Source organism: Erinaceus europaeus, chromosome 2 (genome assembly GCF_950295315.1).
Source record: "Erinaceus europaeus chromosome 2, mEriEur2.1, whole genome shotgun sequence".
NCBI classification, from domain to species: Eukaryota; Metazoa; Chordata; class Mammalia; order Eulipotyphla; family Erinaceidae; genus Erinaceus; species Erinaceus europaeus.
The window spans coordinates 90,987,562-91,003,170 of NC_080163.1; the positions used below are offsets into that span (position 1 = coordinate 90,987,562).

Below are 15,609 nucleotides of genomic sequence, written 5' to 3' on the forward strand. Positions count from 1 at the left end.
GTCAGCTGAGGTAAAGAACAAACACCTCATCACAGACCCCTGCAAGCGTTAACCCGGCTTTGACCTAGCACGTTATGATTGGGCCCTCCTCAATCGCTATCCAACAGGCCATGGCCAGTGCGCCGCTATGTTCCATCGCTGGGGAGCCAGAGATGACCTGAACTGCCCCTGCGGCTACAGACAGACTATGACCCACATAGTCAACGACTGCCACCTCTCCAGATTCAAAGGAGGTCTCGAAACTTTACATCAGGCTCAACCTGATGCTGTTGACTGGCTATGGAAGAAGGGCAAACGCTAGAAGAAGAAGAAGAAGAGATCAGAAATTGGAAGCTAAATGATTTGAGTAAGTGCTTTGTACCATGTACAGCAAGTGTAAAGAATTCAGTCCTTTTTCTAGTGTAACATTAAGTTTCCTGTTGTGGTTAAACTGAAAGTTGAAATGAATAATGACAGACATCCTGACCCCAGGCATAGATGCCAACCTAGATGGTGACTTATTTTGGAAAACAATGGGACAAGTATAAATTATGGTTCTTACTACAATTAGCTGTATAATTCTGAGAGAATTATTCTCATTTACTGAACATTAATTTTGTGTTTCACGGTTGTTCCTAAGCAATGAAAGAGATACAATGAGGGCACAATTAAAGCAATAAAAATGGGAATTGGTATGAAAACTGGGTGAGTTAATGGCTAAAAGCGCCTGATGCATACTAGGTGTTGAACAAAATAACATCTATCATTAGTATATGTAGATTTATGACAATTACGTTCTAACAAAAATGAACTAAATTAACAGTCTGATAATTTTGCTATTAATCCATTATCATTAGAGCACTAACAAATTAACAAAGGTTTAATATCTTGGAAAACCAAAGCTAATATCAAGAAGGTTTAAATTCCAATTTCAATTTGTATTTACTAGTATTGTGTAATCTCATAAAATAGAAAACTAATTCGTTCCCTATTTCATCATATATTAGAATTATTATCAATCTTATACTGCCAACAAACTTTCAATATTTTTTTTAGTATGAGGCTCAAGTGAGACAATGCATGTGAAAATACTAGGAAACATATTAGCAATAAAGAGAATGGAAATATAAATAATAAATTGAATAAAATTAAACATAACTTCTTCAACAGTAACCACTGCATTAAACTGACAAAGTTATCTGTTTGTGTTTAACTGAAACAAAAACATACTCAAAATTCCATTCTTCTGCTCATTAGATTTTTACGTAGTCTTTTAATTAGATCTGCCAAATGTAACAATAAATATCCTAATGTGACTATTAATGCAACTGTTGCTTTCAGAACTCTGAGTTAAAAGAACATAAACCAGGAATAGAAAAGGAGATAGATAGGTTGATAGGTAAATAGATTAGATATATAGTTTTCATTTTGTTGTCTTTAACTGTACAGAATGAGAGAGAGAAAAACAGAGGAGATGGAAAGACACCACAGCATTAAATTTCACCCCAAAGTGGTGGGGGCTAATTGAATTCTAGGTCCCTAGGTCATTCACATAACAATAATATACTCCTGAGTGAGCTATCTTGCTGGCTCACTACACACACACACACACACACACACACACACACACACACACACACACACACACACACACACTTAAACTAGAAACAGTTTGAGGTTAAAAGCAAATGTTGATGGGAGTCTGGCGGTAGCGCAGCGGGTTAAGCGCATGTGGCACAAAGCGCAAGAACTGTTGGAAGGATCCTGGTTCAAGCCCTGGCTCCCCACCTGTAGTGGAGTCGCTTCACAGGCAGTGAAGTAGGTCTGCAGGTGTCTATCTTTCTCTCCTCCTCTCTGTTTTCCCTCCTCTCTCCTTTTCTCTCTGTCCTAACCAACAACGATGTTATAAATAACAACAACAATAACTACAACAATAAAAAACAAGGGCAACAAAAGGGAGTAAATAAATAGCAAAAAAAAAAAAGCAAATGTTGAAGAGTTTATGAGCTGCAGCAGATATTCTAGGGGTTCATAAACACACAGCTGATGATTTTGAGCAGAATACAGGGCTCATGTACTTGTGTGAAGATTCAGATTGAAATTTGGTCTATCAGAATGTGGAAAGGACACAATCCATATTAAAAAGCATTTTGTACTTAAAAAAATACCATTCATAGACAGAAATATAAAATCTTTTGAAGGTTAAAAAACTTGCATTATTGGGGGCCAGGCGGTGGTGCACCTGGTTAAGTGCACAAACTACAGTGTGCAAGGACCCAGGTTCAAGCCCCTGGTCTCCACCTGCAGAGGGGAAACTTCACGAGTGGTGAAGCAGGGCTGCAGGTATTTCTCTATCTCTCTCCCTCCTCCTCCCCTCTCAGTTTCCCTGTCCCTATCCATTATAATAATAATAAAAAAGAAAACAGTGAAATCACCATTAAAAAAAACTTGCATTATTATATCATCTAAAATAACCAATTGATTTTGAACATGAACATAGAACTTCTAACTACAATGGAACAATTGATCAAGTTTATTTCCAGATGTTTTATAATGGTTACAGGTGAAATACCTAAGATGCAAATAAGGTGTCAAATTATGTGATATCTATGTGTGGCTACAAGAATTCTCATTTATTGCAGTCAGAAATGCAAAATAACACCACAGTTACTTTGGAAGACTGTTTTGTTTCAAAACTAAACATATTTACATGAGCTAATAATCACATAGACATTTAGCAAAGGAGTTGAACATGTATGTCTACACAAAGGCCTCCATTACATGCAAATTAAAGAAGATGTTTCCTGTAAAGACCAATATGATATTACCTAACATATGATACTTGAAACATAAAAATTACTTGTTCAAAGATTTTTAAAATCTTTGGGAGATTTTTTTCCCCCTACAAGTCATTCTAAAAACTTTTTTCACATCTGTTTTTGATGTCAGATCTAAAAGATGAATAGATCATTTTAAATCCCTTGACACTTTTGGTTGATTTCAAAAGAACAATTTGACACACTTATCAGTATTGTAGGACAGACTGACTAAGAGGAATTATTTTAAGGCATTGCTTTTCTCTGTGATCCTCAACTAGACCTACATAAAAAATGAATGGTAGAATGTGAAACACAAACACATTCACAGTCATTAGGATAGACATTATCTTTACGATATCACAGAGGACAACTGAAGTGAATGGAAATGTGGAGGCACTGGAATCCATGTGCACTGTTGCTCATAATTTATCAGAGTACATCTGATAGGGAAAATGGTATGTTGATTCCTCAAAAGATCAAATGATCCAGGTATTATACTTATGGTAATATACTCAAAAGAACTGAAAGCAAACATCCAAGAAGTTATTTGTATATGAGCATCCATGAGTAAACATAACGATAACCAAAAGATACAAGAAACCCATTGTTAATTAAAGGATGAATGACTAAACAAATGTGGTCTCTACACAGAATAGAGTATTATCTAAGTGCATAGGAAGAGAATTCTATATATCTCACAACACAGATGAAACTTGATGACATAATGCTCTTAAGGTCAATGCTTTATCCACTGCCCCACCTTCCAAGCTGAAACTTGACAACATAATAGGAAAGGTAATAAGTCAGTAAAAAGAAGATAACTGTATTATTCTACTTTCTGAGATATGAAATATCTTGAGTGTCAGAGACAGAAAGTAGAGAGGTATTTGCTAAGAGTTGGGATATTGGAATAATACTTGGTGAGTTTAAAAGAGACTTGGAGATGGATGCTTTGATAATTATGTAATGGTGGGAATTTATTTAACATTATAGAATTGTATAATCTCAAATAGTTAAAATAGTAGATTTTATGTTACTTATTTTTATACTTATTTGCATTATTTACATTCAAAATTATAAAATATGTAACATAGATTTTGCTACTTTAATCATTTTAGAATATATATATATAGTGCATATGGAATTCTGTTACTGTGTAAATTAGATTCACATTCACAAAGTATCCACAGCCTACCCTGTGGATTAACTATATCAAAATGCCCAGTGGTACTATAAAGTAGTTTCAGTTAGGACAGTGTGGTACTGGGAGAAAAACACATAACCAAATGAATGGAAATGAACAGAGCACCTAGAAATTATTCTACACACATATAGAAAGACGGTGCGTCACATGAGAAAACTGAAACTACACCATAACAACACCATCCACTAAAAGTACTGCCATCAAAATGAATTAAGGATTTAGATGTTACACTTGAAACTATTAAATTCATAGAAAAAAATATAAATGAAATATTTTAGGAACTTAACATTAGTGATATATTTAGAGATTCAATACCATGAACAAGAAAGAATAAACAAATGGGATTATATAAGATGAAGAAGAGCATATTAAGCCAGAAATATAAAGACGAGTATGAGATGACTCCAGTCAAAAACAGAAGTTGAGAAAGAAGAACAGAAAGGAAAATTCAAAGCAGGAGTTGACTGAATTGGGAGTAGGGTGCCAAATAAAAAACCCTGGGTGGAGGGTGAGGATGAATGTTCAGCTTCCTGGTGTGTGTGTGTGTGTGTGTGTGTGTGTGTGTGTGTGTGTGTGTGTGTGTGTGTGTGTGTGTGTCACAGTCTTTTGGTGGTGGGAATGGTATTTATGTACACTCCTATCAAATTGTAGTCAACTAAATTACTACTTCATTAATATGAGAGGGAAAATTGATTGAATATCTCAAACTTTTTAAAGCACAGAGTCTTTTTAATACATAGGCTGAGTCTTTGATATGCTGACTCTCTTAAAAGCTTAGTTCAGGGAGAACAAAAGCAACTGATGCCATAGCTATATGCAAATAATGTCAAAGGACATGAAATATGGTGAGGTTGTGTATGATACAGCAAATTCTAACAAAGGGATTCTTCAAAGTTAACCCAATTGCCAAACAATGTGATTATTGCAATAACTATCTGTTGTCTTCTTAAACCCTAAGACAACAGGAATCTTCCGCTTTGTCTATAGAGTCTATGTTTCTCCCAATCCTGGAACCTCTAGGGTGGGGCTCACTTCCCTGCATGCTTCTCTCAAGTTAGGCCAAATGATATTGCATCCGCTGATTCCAACCTAATCAATGCAACAAGTACCATTTCAGCATGCTTCACCTCAGACAGTGTGCTGAGACGTCAGGCATGGATTGCTAACCCTTCACTCTCATCACTTGGGTGAGACCTTTCCTTAAATGGTAGTCTCTAATTCCATTCCAGGAGGTGCACTTCCTAACAAAGTCCCAAAACCTAGATATAGGCCAGGTCCTGTAAAAAGAGCATATGTTCACATATATCCACAAATTAGGGTAAAAGATATTCCTGAAAGCAAAAATACACAATAGTCTGTAGTGAGTCAGTATCAAGTTCACAATGAAATAGTGTCCACTTAGACTTAGATACCCTCCTCACCTACTTCCTATTACAGTTCTCTCACTCACTCCAAATCTAACCTTATCAAAGCAAGGACTGCAAAAGCTGAATAAGGGGAAGATACTAGCATATTTTAACAATGACTCTTTAGTCACTATCAGGCCATTCCACCTGCTGGGACACTAATCAGGGAGTCCTGAGTCTCCCAAACAGACTTGATGGGCCTAGACCTCAAATAAGTCCCTCTCTCCATTGTTTCCAGTCATCTCTATCAGGAACAACAAAATAGACCCCTTTGTGGGCCCCCATAGGACCTTGCCCTCAACCTGGATCAACAATGGTAGAGAATGTTCCATCCTCTGAAGGGAGGCTGGACAACAACCTACGCTACACCTGAGGAAGATGGGTCGATACTGGGGCAGCATGGACTGTTCCTACTCATGACCAAAGAATGTGAGCTCAGATCTAGAGGGATGTACAGGTCACACAGGCTCCTAAGCTAATTATGGGGCCCAGATGACATTAAATTTATGGGGTTTACAGTAATATTTATACCCCCTTCCCCATATTAGGGAGCTACTACTCTCTTCCCTGATCCAGCTTTCTGGTCCTTTTCCCAGCCACAACATCATCTCCCCAGACAATAATTAGGATTCACCTGCATATCAGATTTCAAGCTCAGAAAAAAAAAAAAAAAAAACACTAGTATAGATACAGGCCCTTTGAAATATAACTAAAACATGCCTACTAGCTATCTATAAAATGGAGGATCCCCCAACTCTTCATTTGCATTATTCCAACCTTTACAACCATGATTGTTCAACAATTTGTTTGGCTTTGTATGTTACCTCTCTTTTCAGCCACCAGGTTCCAGATGCTAGCAGGATGTGACCAGACTTCCCTGGACAGACAACCCCACCAATGTGCCTTGGAGCTCTGCTTCCCCAGAGTCCTTCCCCACTTGGGAAAGAGAGAAACAGGCTGGGAGTATGAATCTACCTGTCAAGGCCCATGTTCAGCACGGAAGCAATTACAACAGCCTGACCTTCAACTTTCTGTATCCCACAATGATCTTGGGTCCATACTCCCAGAGGGTTAAAGAATAGGAAAGCTATCAGGGGAGGGGCTGGTATATGGAGGTCTGGTGGTAGGAATTGTGTGAAGCTGTTATCCCTCTTATCCTATGGTTTTGTCAATGTTTCCTTTTTATAAATAAAATATTTTTAAAAAATATGAAGAAGTACATAGTAAAAATTCTGCAAGAATAAAAAAAACAACCTATAAATTGAAAGAAGATATTTTCACATTACAAACGTGACAATGGTTGATATAAAAATACTATATATGTAATACACAGAACAACAAAAGAAATAAAATCAGCCGAGTTTAAAAAAGTAAATGGACAAAAATACATAGACAGTTCTCTAAGGCAGACATTCATATGGCCTGAAGACATAAAACTGTTATACATTACTTAAAATTAGAGAAATCCAATAAAAACTACATTGAAATTCCACCTTAACTCTTCAAGAACAGCCTACATCAACACAGCAGGAAATGACAACTGTAGGCAAGGATCTGGAGAAATAGACATTCTGGTATACTATTTTGGCAATGCAAACTAGTACAATCCCCATGGAAAACAGTATGGAGAGTTCCTAAAAATAAAGATATTTTATGATCAAGTAATAACACCTATAGGCATATATCCACAGTAAATGAAAATACTTATTCAACAATAGTCAAATATGGATGCAGCCTAGTTGCCCAGGACAGATTATGGATAATAAATATGATACAGATTTGTGTATGAAAATATATGAGGCATATATATCCAATATATAAGTATCTAAGATGTTTCATATATGTTATATGTATATAATTATATCATTTGGGACAAAACCAATGAACTGAAGGTGATTAAGCTAAATGAAAAAGGTAAAGACATAAAATAGGAGCTAGGTAGTTGAGAACTTGGTTGAGCACACATGTTACAATGTGCAAGGACCCAGGTTCAAGCCCCCAGTCCTCACCAGCAGGGGGAAAGCTTTGCAAGTGGTGAGGCAGTGCTGCAGGTGTCTCTCTTACTCTCTCCCTCTCTATTACCCCCTTTCCTCTCAATTTCTGGCTGTCCCTACCAAATAAATAAGTAAAGATAACTGCTTTAAATGTTAGGAAAAAGACTTTCAAAAAAGTGGTAAAATACAGCTATGAGATAGTTTCATTTGTATGTGGAATACAGATGGCTAAAGTATATGAATATGCAAAGAAGAGGTAACCCAACTGTCTCTCAGATTTTCTGATAGCTATGATGGTTGGAGGTAGGGGCTTCACAGGTCTCTGATAATATGTACAGTGATTTACACACACTGTATAGAAACATGAAATTATACCCCAGAAATCTTATATCTTTATAAAACACTTAAATCACTAATACAATTGTTTCTGAAAAAAAAAAAAAACTAGTAGTGCCTCAGGCATACACAATGCTTTGAAATAGTCCTCTAATTCTTTAGTCTTAGCTCTAGTATATATTTTATGCTATTATTATGTCCAATGTCTTCCTAAAATTATCAAAGTTCATTTAATGAAGTAAAATATTTTTTTTGTAAATAAAACTGAAGCATTAAAAGTATTTAGGGCGAAGAAATCGTCCAAGTAAAGTTCATATTTTACCATGCAAGAAGACTTGGGTTTAAGTCCCTCCCTGGTCACCACACAGGAGCACAATAAAGGGAGGTAGGGGAGTCTTCACAAGCAATGTAGCAGAGTTGTGGTGGATCCGTCCTCTTTCCCTCTCTGCATCTGTCTCTCTCAATCTGTATCTTTAGAAAAGAATGATGGGGGGTGGGTAGAGGTTGAGGCAGAAAGAAAGTGGAAGATGAGGGAGAAGAGAAGGAGTATGAAATAATGCTAACATAAGGGCCAGCAAAAGCCTTGTCATGAGAAATATAATAATTTTCAAGAGGGCAGGTATAAAATTCTGTTTAATTTTTAGACTTTCTTTCTAAGTATTTATTTGGATAGAGGTGGAGAGAAACTGAGTTGAAAGGAGGAGATGGAGAGATACCTGCAACACTGTGCCACTGCTCATGAACCTTCCCCCCCCAACCCCTAATAAACATTCTCACCCCCCACAGCTGGGAACCTGAGCCTTGACACTCAACCCAGACCTGTGACATCAGTACAAACGAATGCTTGTTTAATTGGCAATGTTAATTTGCATCTAGAACTGACCATTACCCTGCTAACCAGATTATTTTGAAAATTTCCTATTAAAATGATACATTTTTACTTCCTGTCTCTTTAAATATTCAAGTTTTGTCTTCATAATATTAATTATTATGCAAACTTAACAGGCTTGTGATAAGGATATTGATTCTTAAAAAGCTGAAATAACTTCAAATTATATTTGCTCGACTCCCTGCTTTATACACTAGATTCATAATTCAGTAACAGGATGCCATTGAAAAGAACTTAACTTGCCTTTCTGCACACCTATGTAGGATATTTTGATAGGAAACTACCAACCTCATTTTTTATCTTATGAATTTAAGATATCATCTTTTATATGATCTTTCTTATTCTTAGAGAATGCTGGCATAGTGCAAAACAATCTAAGATTCTCAATTCCTGAGTGTTAAGGATAATGTTGTAAAACAACTGTCATTTTTAAAGAAATACAAATGTATAGGAAGAGGAAATAAATTTCTCAATAGTATGCTCTAGGCATTTCACATGCACTAACACAGTGCAAATGACATTAACTGGTAGTTTCTAGGTTTAGTATAATTTTAACAGGTTTTTTTCAAAGGGGTTGTAGAAGAATAATTCAGGGTAGCTGATATGAACAACAGAAATACTCCATAACATAAATCAATGTGATCATTAGAATTGGAATACTATAATAAGCAATCATGATGGTCCTAGACCTCGAGTAAATCCCTCTCTCCATTGTTACTGGTCATTTCTTGCACCACATGCACTTAACCCGCTGCGCTACTGCCCGACTCCCAATTACTGGTCATCTCTATCAGGAACAACACAACAGACCCCTTTGTGAGCCCCCGTAGTACCTTGCCCTCAACTTGGATCAACAATGGTAGAGAATGTTTCATCCAAAGGGAGGATGGACAATATCTATGCTACACCTGAGGAAGATGGGACCTGATATTGGGGCAGCATGGAACATTCCTACTTATGACCACAGAATGTGAGCTCAGATCTACAGGGATGCAAAGGTCACACAGGCTCCTAAGCTGAATATAGGCCCCAGATCACATCAAATCAATGGGGTTTACAACCTACAATATTTGTACACCTTTCCCATATTTGGGAGCTACTTTCTTCCCTGATCCAGCTTTCTGGTCCTTCTGCCGGCCATGACATCATCCCCCCATATCTGATATCCACCTGCATATCAGATTTTAGGCTCAGGAAAAAAAAAAGTATAGCCACAGGCCCTTTAGAATATAACTAAAATATACCTATTAGCTACCTACAAAATGGAGACCCCCCCCCCCAACTCTTCATCTGCCCTATTACAGCCTTTAGGTCCATGATTGGTGAAAAATTTGTTTGGCTTTGTATGTTATATCTCTTTTCAACCACCAGGTTTGAGATGCTAGCAGGATGCCGACCAGACTTCCCTGGACAGACAACCCCACCAATATGTCCTGGAGCTCTGCTTTTCCAGAGCCTTTCCTCACTAGTGAAAGAGGCAGACTGGGAGTATGGATCAACCAGTCAGTGCTCACGTTCATCGGTGAAGCAATTACAGAAGCCAGACCTTCAACTTTCTGCATCCCACAATGACCTTGGGTCCATACTCCCAGAGGATTAAAGAATAGGAAAGCTATTAGGGGAGGGGATGCGATAAAGAGTTCTGGTGTTGGGAATTGTGTGAAGTTGTACCCCTCTTATCCTATGGTTTAGTCAATGTTTCTTTTTTATAAATAAAGAATTAAAAAATATATTAAAAATAAAAAAAATAAATCTTCCATTCTCCTTTTGTGGCCCTAAATGTGTTGCAACAGACTACACAGTCCACTGAAGATTCACCCTATATTGTCCTTTGTTTCATCTGGCTGGCTGTTTCACATAGAGAGGCAAAGACAGAAAGAGGGAAAGACACTGTACCACTAAAGCTTCCTTTCGTGCAGTGAGTGCCAGAAAGAGAGAGTGGGGGAAGGGAGAGGGAGAGGGGGAGGGGAGGGGGAGGGGGAGAGGAGAGGGAGGGGAGAGGGAGAGGGAGAGGGAGAGGGAGAGGGAGAGGGAGAGGGAGAGGGAGAGGGAGAGGGAGAGGGAGAGGGAGAGGGAGAGGGAGAGGGAGAGGGAGAGGGAGAGGGAGAGGGAGAAAGAAAAGAAGTCTACAGCACTGCTCTACCACTTGCTAAGCTTCCCCTCTGAAGATGGGAACAATGGGCTTGCACCTCACACATGGTAAAGTGTATGTTCTGCAAGGTACACCACCACCTAATCCCTACATACTTTTTTTTAGCAGAAATAGAGAAATTTTTTTTTTCTCATTCTTTGGTGTGTTATACAAATGGGTTGAATAATCTAGCTCACAAGTCAACAACAAATAAACAACACATACATTTTAATGTTCATTTGTTTATGTAGTGGCCTGGGTGTTAACATAGTGATGTAAAAGGATTTCTATGCATGAGGTCCCAAGTTTACTTTCCAGCACTCCATATGACAGAGTGCTGCTTTGACATCTCTAAATAACCTATCTCTAGGTTATGAAATAAAACAAATCTTTTAAAATTAAAGTATATTTATATGGGTTTGTATATACCAATTATACAGAAACAAATAATAATAATAATAAAACAGAACAAAAAAGCCAGGGGGCTACAAAAGACTATTTTTAAACTACAGAAAGAAAAATAATAAATAGCTCAATTTCCAATGTTTCTTGAAGTAAACATTTATTTTAGGGCATAAACTTCAAAACACTATTAGTATGCCACTTACTCATTTGAGACCTGTCATTGGGGTAATAGCATCACTTTGATAGGAACTAGGGTTTCCTATTGGGTCAGATTTTCTGGGCCCAAATCCTAATTCTGAAACATTGTAGTACTGTGACATTGGGCAATATTCGAATCAACTGTAATGTCTAAAGTTTCTGTTTAACTCCCACCCTAGGGCTATTTTGAAGTTTGAAGCTAATATATATATATATTACTTTAAGCTAATAATATATATATATATTACTTTAACCAGAACAAGATATATAAGATTTATTATAAATATTAACTATTATCATGGCCTTCACTAATCTCTAACTGGTAAATATGTTTTTGGCATATTAATAAATTAAAATTCTATTTGAAAGTTAAAATAAATCATCTTTTTTTTTTTCAAACAGGAAACATTTATTCTTGCTGCCTACTACAGCTCTTTTATCTTCTTAAAAAAAAAATCCATCAAGGCATAATTGTACCAAAAGTTCATCCATTTTAAAAGTATAGTTCTGTCACTTTAGTAAATTTATTTTTTATACTTATCTATTTATATGATAGAGAGGGAAATCAAAGGGAATGGGAGGGCTATAGAGAGAAAGAGAGACAGAGAGACACCTGCAGCACTGCTTCACAGATCATGGAAGATCCCTCCTGCAGGTGGAGACCAGAGACTTGAATCTGAGTCCTAGTGCACTGTAATATGTGTGCTCAACCAGGTGCACCACTGCCTGTACCCTCATTTTAGTACATTCATAAAGCTGTACAATTTTTAAATACTATTATCACTACCACCCAATTCCTTATTAATTTGCAGTGAAGTATGATCTCACTTCCAACCCTAAACCACCAATGTGCACTATGTCCACAGATATACATTTCTGGAGTTTGTACCTTCAAGACAGTGTTAAAAGAAAGACTCCAGCTGTACATGATTACATATTGTATATTTTCATTTTTTAAATCAACTTTGAGAAATTGAACCTGGAATTTTGATGCCTCAGGAATGAATTATTTTTTGCATAGCCATTATACTATCTCCTTTCCCTAAAATGAATCTTACATCAGAGATTGAAAGAGATCCAAAAACAATCTTCATTTTTAATAAAAAAATAATTTTTTGTTTAACACATTGTCACATGCGCACAGAAAATATTTACTGGAATTGAATGAACCAGGTACAGAAATTTTAGTGTTAATGTCCATTTCCTTGATAACTCTGATTTTCCAAGGTTTATGACCAACTATAAAAATCCATTTCGCAAAAAGCTTGCAAACATATCTGTCTCATACATCATTATTTTTTGTTGCCCATCTTTTAGTGAATTTGGCTTACGTATTAGTAAGCAATCAAAATTTTAAAATTATAAATGAAGATTTCATAAACACAATAGGCAACAACAAAGTATGAAAAAAATGCCATTAAAGTATGGCTTGACAATGAATGTCTTTTCAGACTGCATTTGAATATCAATATTGATAACAGCCCCTGTTTTTTACCCTGGTTGATTCTCAGTCAGGAAGAGTGACAGTTGCAGAATTCATCCCATGCACTACATCAAAACCTTGACAGCAGAGCTAAATACTCTGAGCATCCTTTAGTAACATAGTATGACTCATTACTGGAAATTATTTCTTTATATTTCTTGACAAAAATACATTTTAATATATTTTTAAATGTTACTACTTAATAGAGTAATTATTTTGTAGATGCCTATAAGCTATCTAGATGATCCTTTTGTTTGAACTGCAACAAGTCAGAAAAAACGAAGTTTATTCTTTACATAAGTGTAAATGCACTTGAGTGTTTCCATTCTCACTGGAATAGGGAAATAATTTATTTCCTATTAATAACCTCTGCCTTTTGTTCTGATGTTAGTCAGAATGATAAGCTTTGTATACAAAAGTAATGTAACTTTAATTTTATATGACTTACTTTTTTTTTTAAGAAGAGAAGGGGTATTATCTCCTAAGATCACATCTAAGTTTAATTACCAGTCTATGCCATTTCACATGAGAACTTGGCATTTTGTTTGAATCTAATTTATTGGTGGGATTATCTTGTTGTTAGTCTTTATAACTGAACAGTAGAAAACAAGTCATTTGATTTGAAACTTTCTACAAATCTATTCCCTAATAGAAGTGTTTGAATGTATGTGATAACTGGATAAAGTGATGTACATAAAATAAAAATGAACATGGCAAAGTTCAGACTCCCACATGAGTTATCTTTAAAAAAAAATGCATCCAAAAAAAATAAATAAATGACCTTCTGGTTTAATTTACTTCTATCAGATATAAGAAACAAAATATTACTTGAAAGTTTCCATTCATGTTTTTTTTAAATTTAGCCATACAGTTGTAGCACACTTAAGGTAGTATGATTATTAAATATATAAAGATTTTATCTTAAAATGATGAGATTCTTACCCTGATCGAAGGCCTTTCCTGGATTCCAAGTGCGAAAATAATCATCCTAAGGGCGGAGGGGAATAGTATAAATTGAGTATATATGAGTAATTAAAATGTAAAGATTAATATAAAATCTGAATATATAAAATACAGGAGTTGAATACAAACCTCTACTTCCTGTAATGGCAAGCAGTAAATTATATAAAAAAAAAAAAAGAGTAAAACAAGTTATCAAAAGGGAACACACTGCTTACATATTATAGAAATGTTTTTCAATAATGTGCTCAATTTCATTGTAAGACTTAGTTCACTGTAACAACTACTACTTTTGGCTGCCACTTCACCTAAACTTTTTAATGTAATATTATGAAAAGCTATTCAGTGTGCAACAAAACATGCAGATAATTACCCCAAGCTAATAAACTATAAAAGTATCTTACCAGTTTGTAACTATATGTATTGATTTTCCAGTAGTACAGTAAGTAGATGAAACCATTAGTACAGCATGGAAAATACTAAGTAATTTTTTACCCGACTATATATTATAAATATAAATTATGCAATTCATTCACATGCTAATTGAATAAGGAGTTCATCAAAATGCAATTGGAGCTTGAAAAATACATAGCTAATTAAGTTCTGCCTAAATTTTAAGTTATTGATACTGAAATTAATAATTTCAATATATTTATTTTTAGGGACTGTGGCTAACAAAAAAGTGAGGCAAAATATACTGAAAAGGATTTTTTAAAAAGGATTTTTAAAAAGCAAATAATGTATTCCATTTACTGTTTTTGTCTACTCTAAAATCACAGTAAAAGTATCTCCTACATGTAACTAGAAGACATTTCACTGTTCAAATGCATAAGCTATTTTCACTAAAATAGAACAAATGCAGTCTACCAGTGAGTCCTTTGCTTAAACACTCTTAGACCCACCCACTAAAGCTATCTTGTATCTGGACAGCTACCAAACATAGAGAACTTATACATTTCAAGCAGAGTTCTGGAAAGGTGGGATTCCAACTAGGAAAAGAGAAAGACAGGCTGTGAGTATGGATCAACCTGCCAACATCCATGTTCAGCAGAGAATTAATTACAGAAGCCAGAACTTTCACCTTCTGAACTCCATAATGATCCTGGGTCCTTGCTCCCAGAGGGATAATGAATAGAAAACCCTCCAAGGGAGGGGAGGGAATGTGAAACTCTGGTGGTGGGAACTATGTGGAGTTGAATCCCTTTTATCCTAAGGTCTTGCAGATCACTATTAAATCAATAAAAAAAAATTCAAATGGAGAGGCTCTGACTTACCTTCCTCTGCTAATGTTCTTTAATGTACAAAATTTATGTAATACATATATAATTTTTTCAATTATGTAAATAAACACACTTTGTTATTTTATTAATAAAAATAATTTAAATCATGACATGTGTATTTCCTTATTTTGACTAATCATGCATCACTACCATGTGCAAGCTCACCGCAACTTTAAATATTTTTCTATCCTTTTTATAATTCATTTATTTTCTTCAATTTTATATTGATATTAGTGTAGAGTTATTGCGTGTTATAGCAATGTTATTCACATTGTTATTCACATTGATAGGTTGAACTAAATTATCTACTATCAGTTTAACAGAGGACTGTGTCTTTATAATGACATAAATACTAATGTATCTCTTTTCAATTTTTTTTCAAATTTTTTGGAAAAAAGCATTCAAAATGAAGTATTCCACTCATATCTCAAAGCTACAGTTGAATATCATAACAATGAATTAATACCTTATTATTTTAAATTATATTTCATAGTTGGTGGATAATAAATGTCATTCCAAGAACTT

The 15,609-nt window shown here is 35.5% G+C and overlaps 1 protein-coding gene across 1 annotated transcript in view; it reads right to left on the reverse strand.

Annotated features, from left to right (window-relative positions):
* Positions 1-15,609, reverse strand: part of SPOCK3 (SPARC (osteonectin), cwcv and kazal like domains proteoglycan 3) — a 450,961-nt gene that overhangs the window by 245,648 nt on the left and 189,704 nt on the right. The window contains exon 3 of the mRNA XM_060184155.1: positions 13,787-13,832. Coding sequence (XP_060040138.1) covers positions 13,787-13,832 — 46 coding nt within the window. The remainder of the gene's footprint in view (positions 1-13,786; positions 13,833-15,609) is intronic.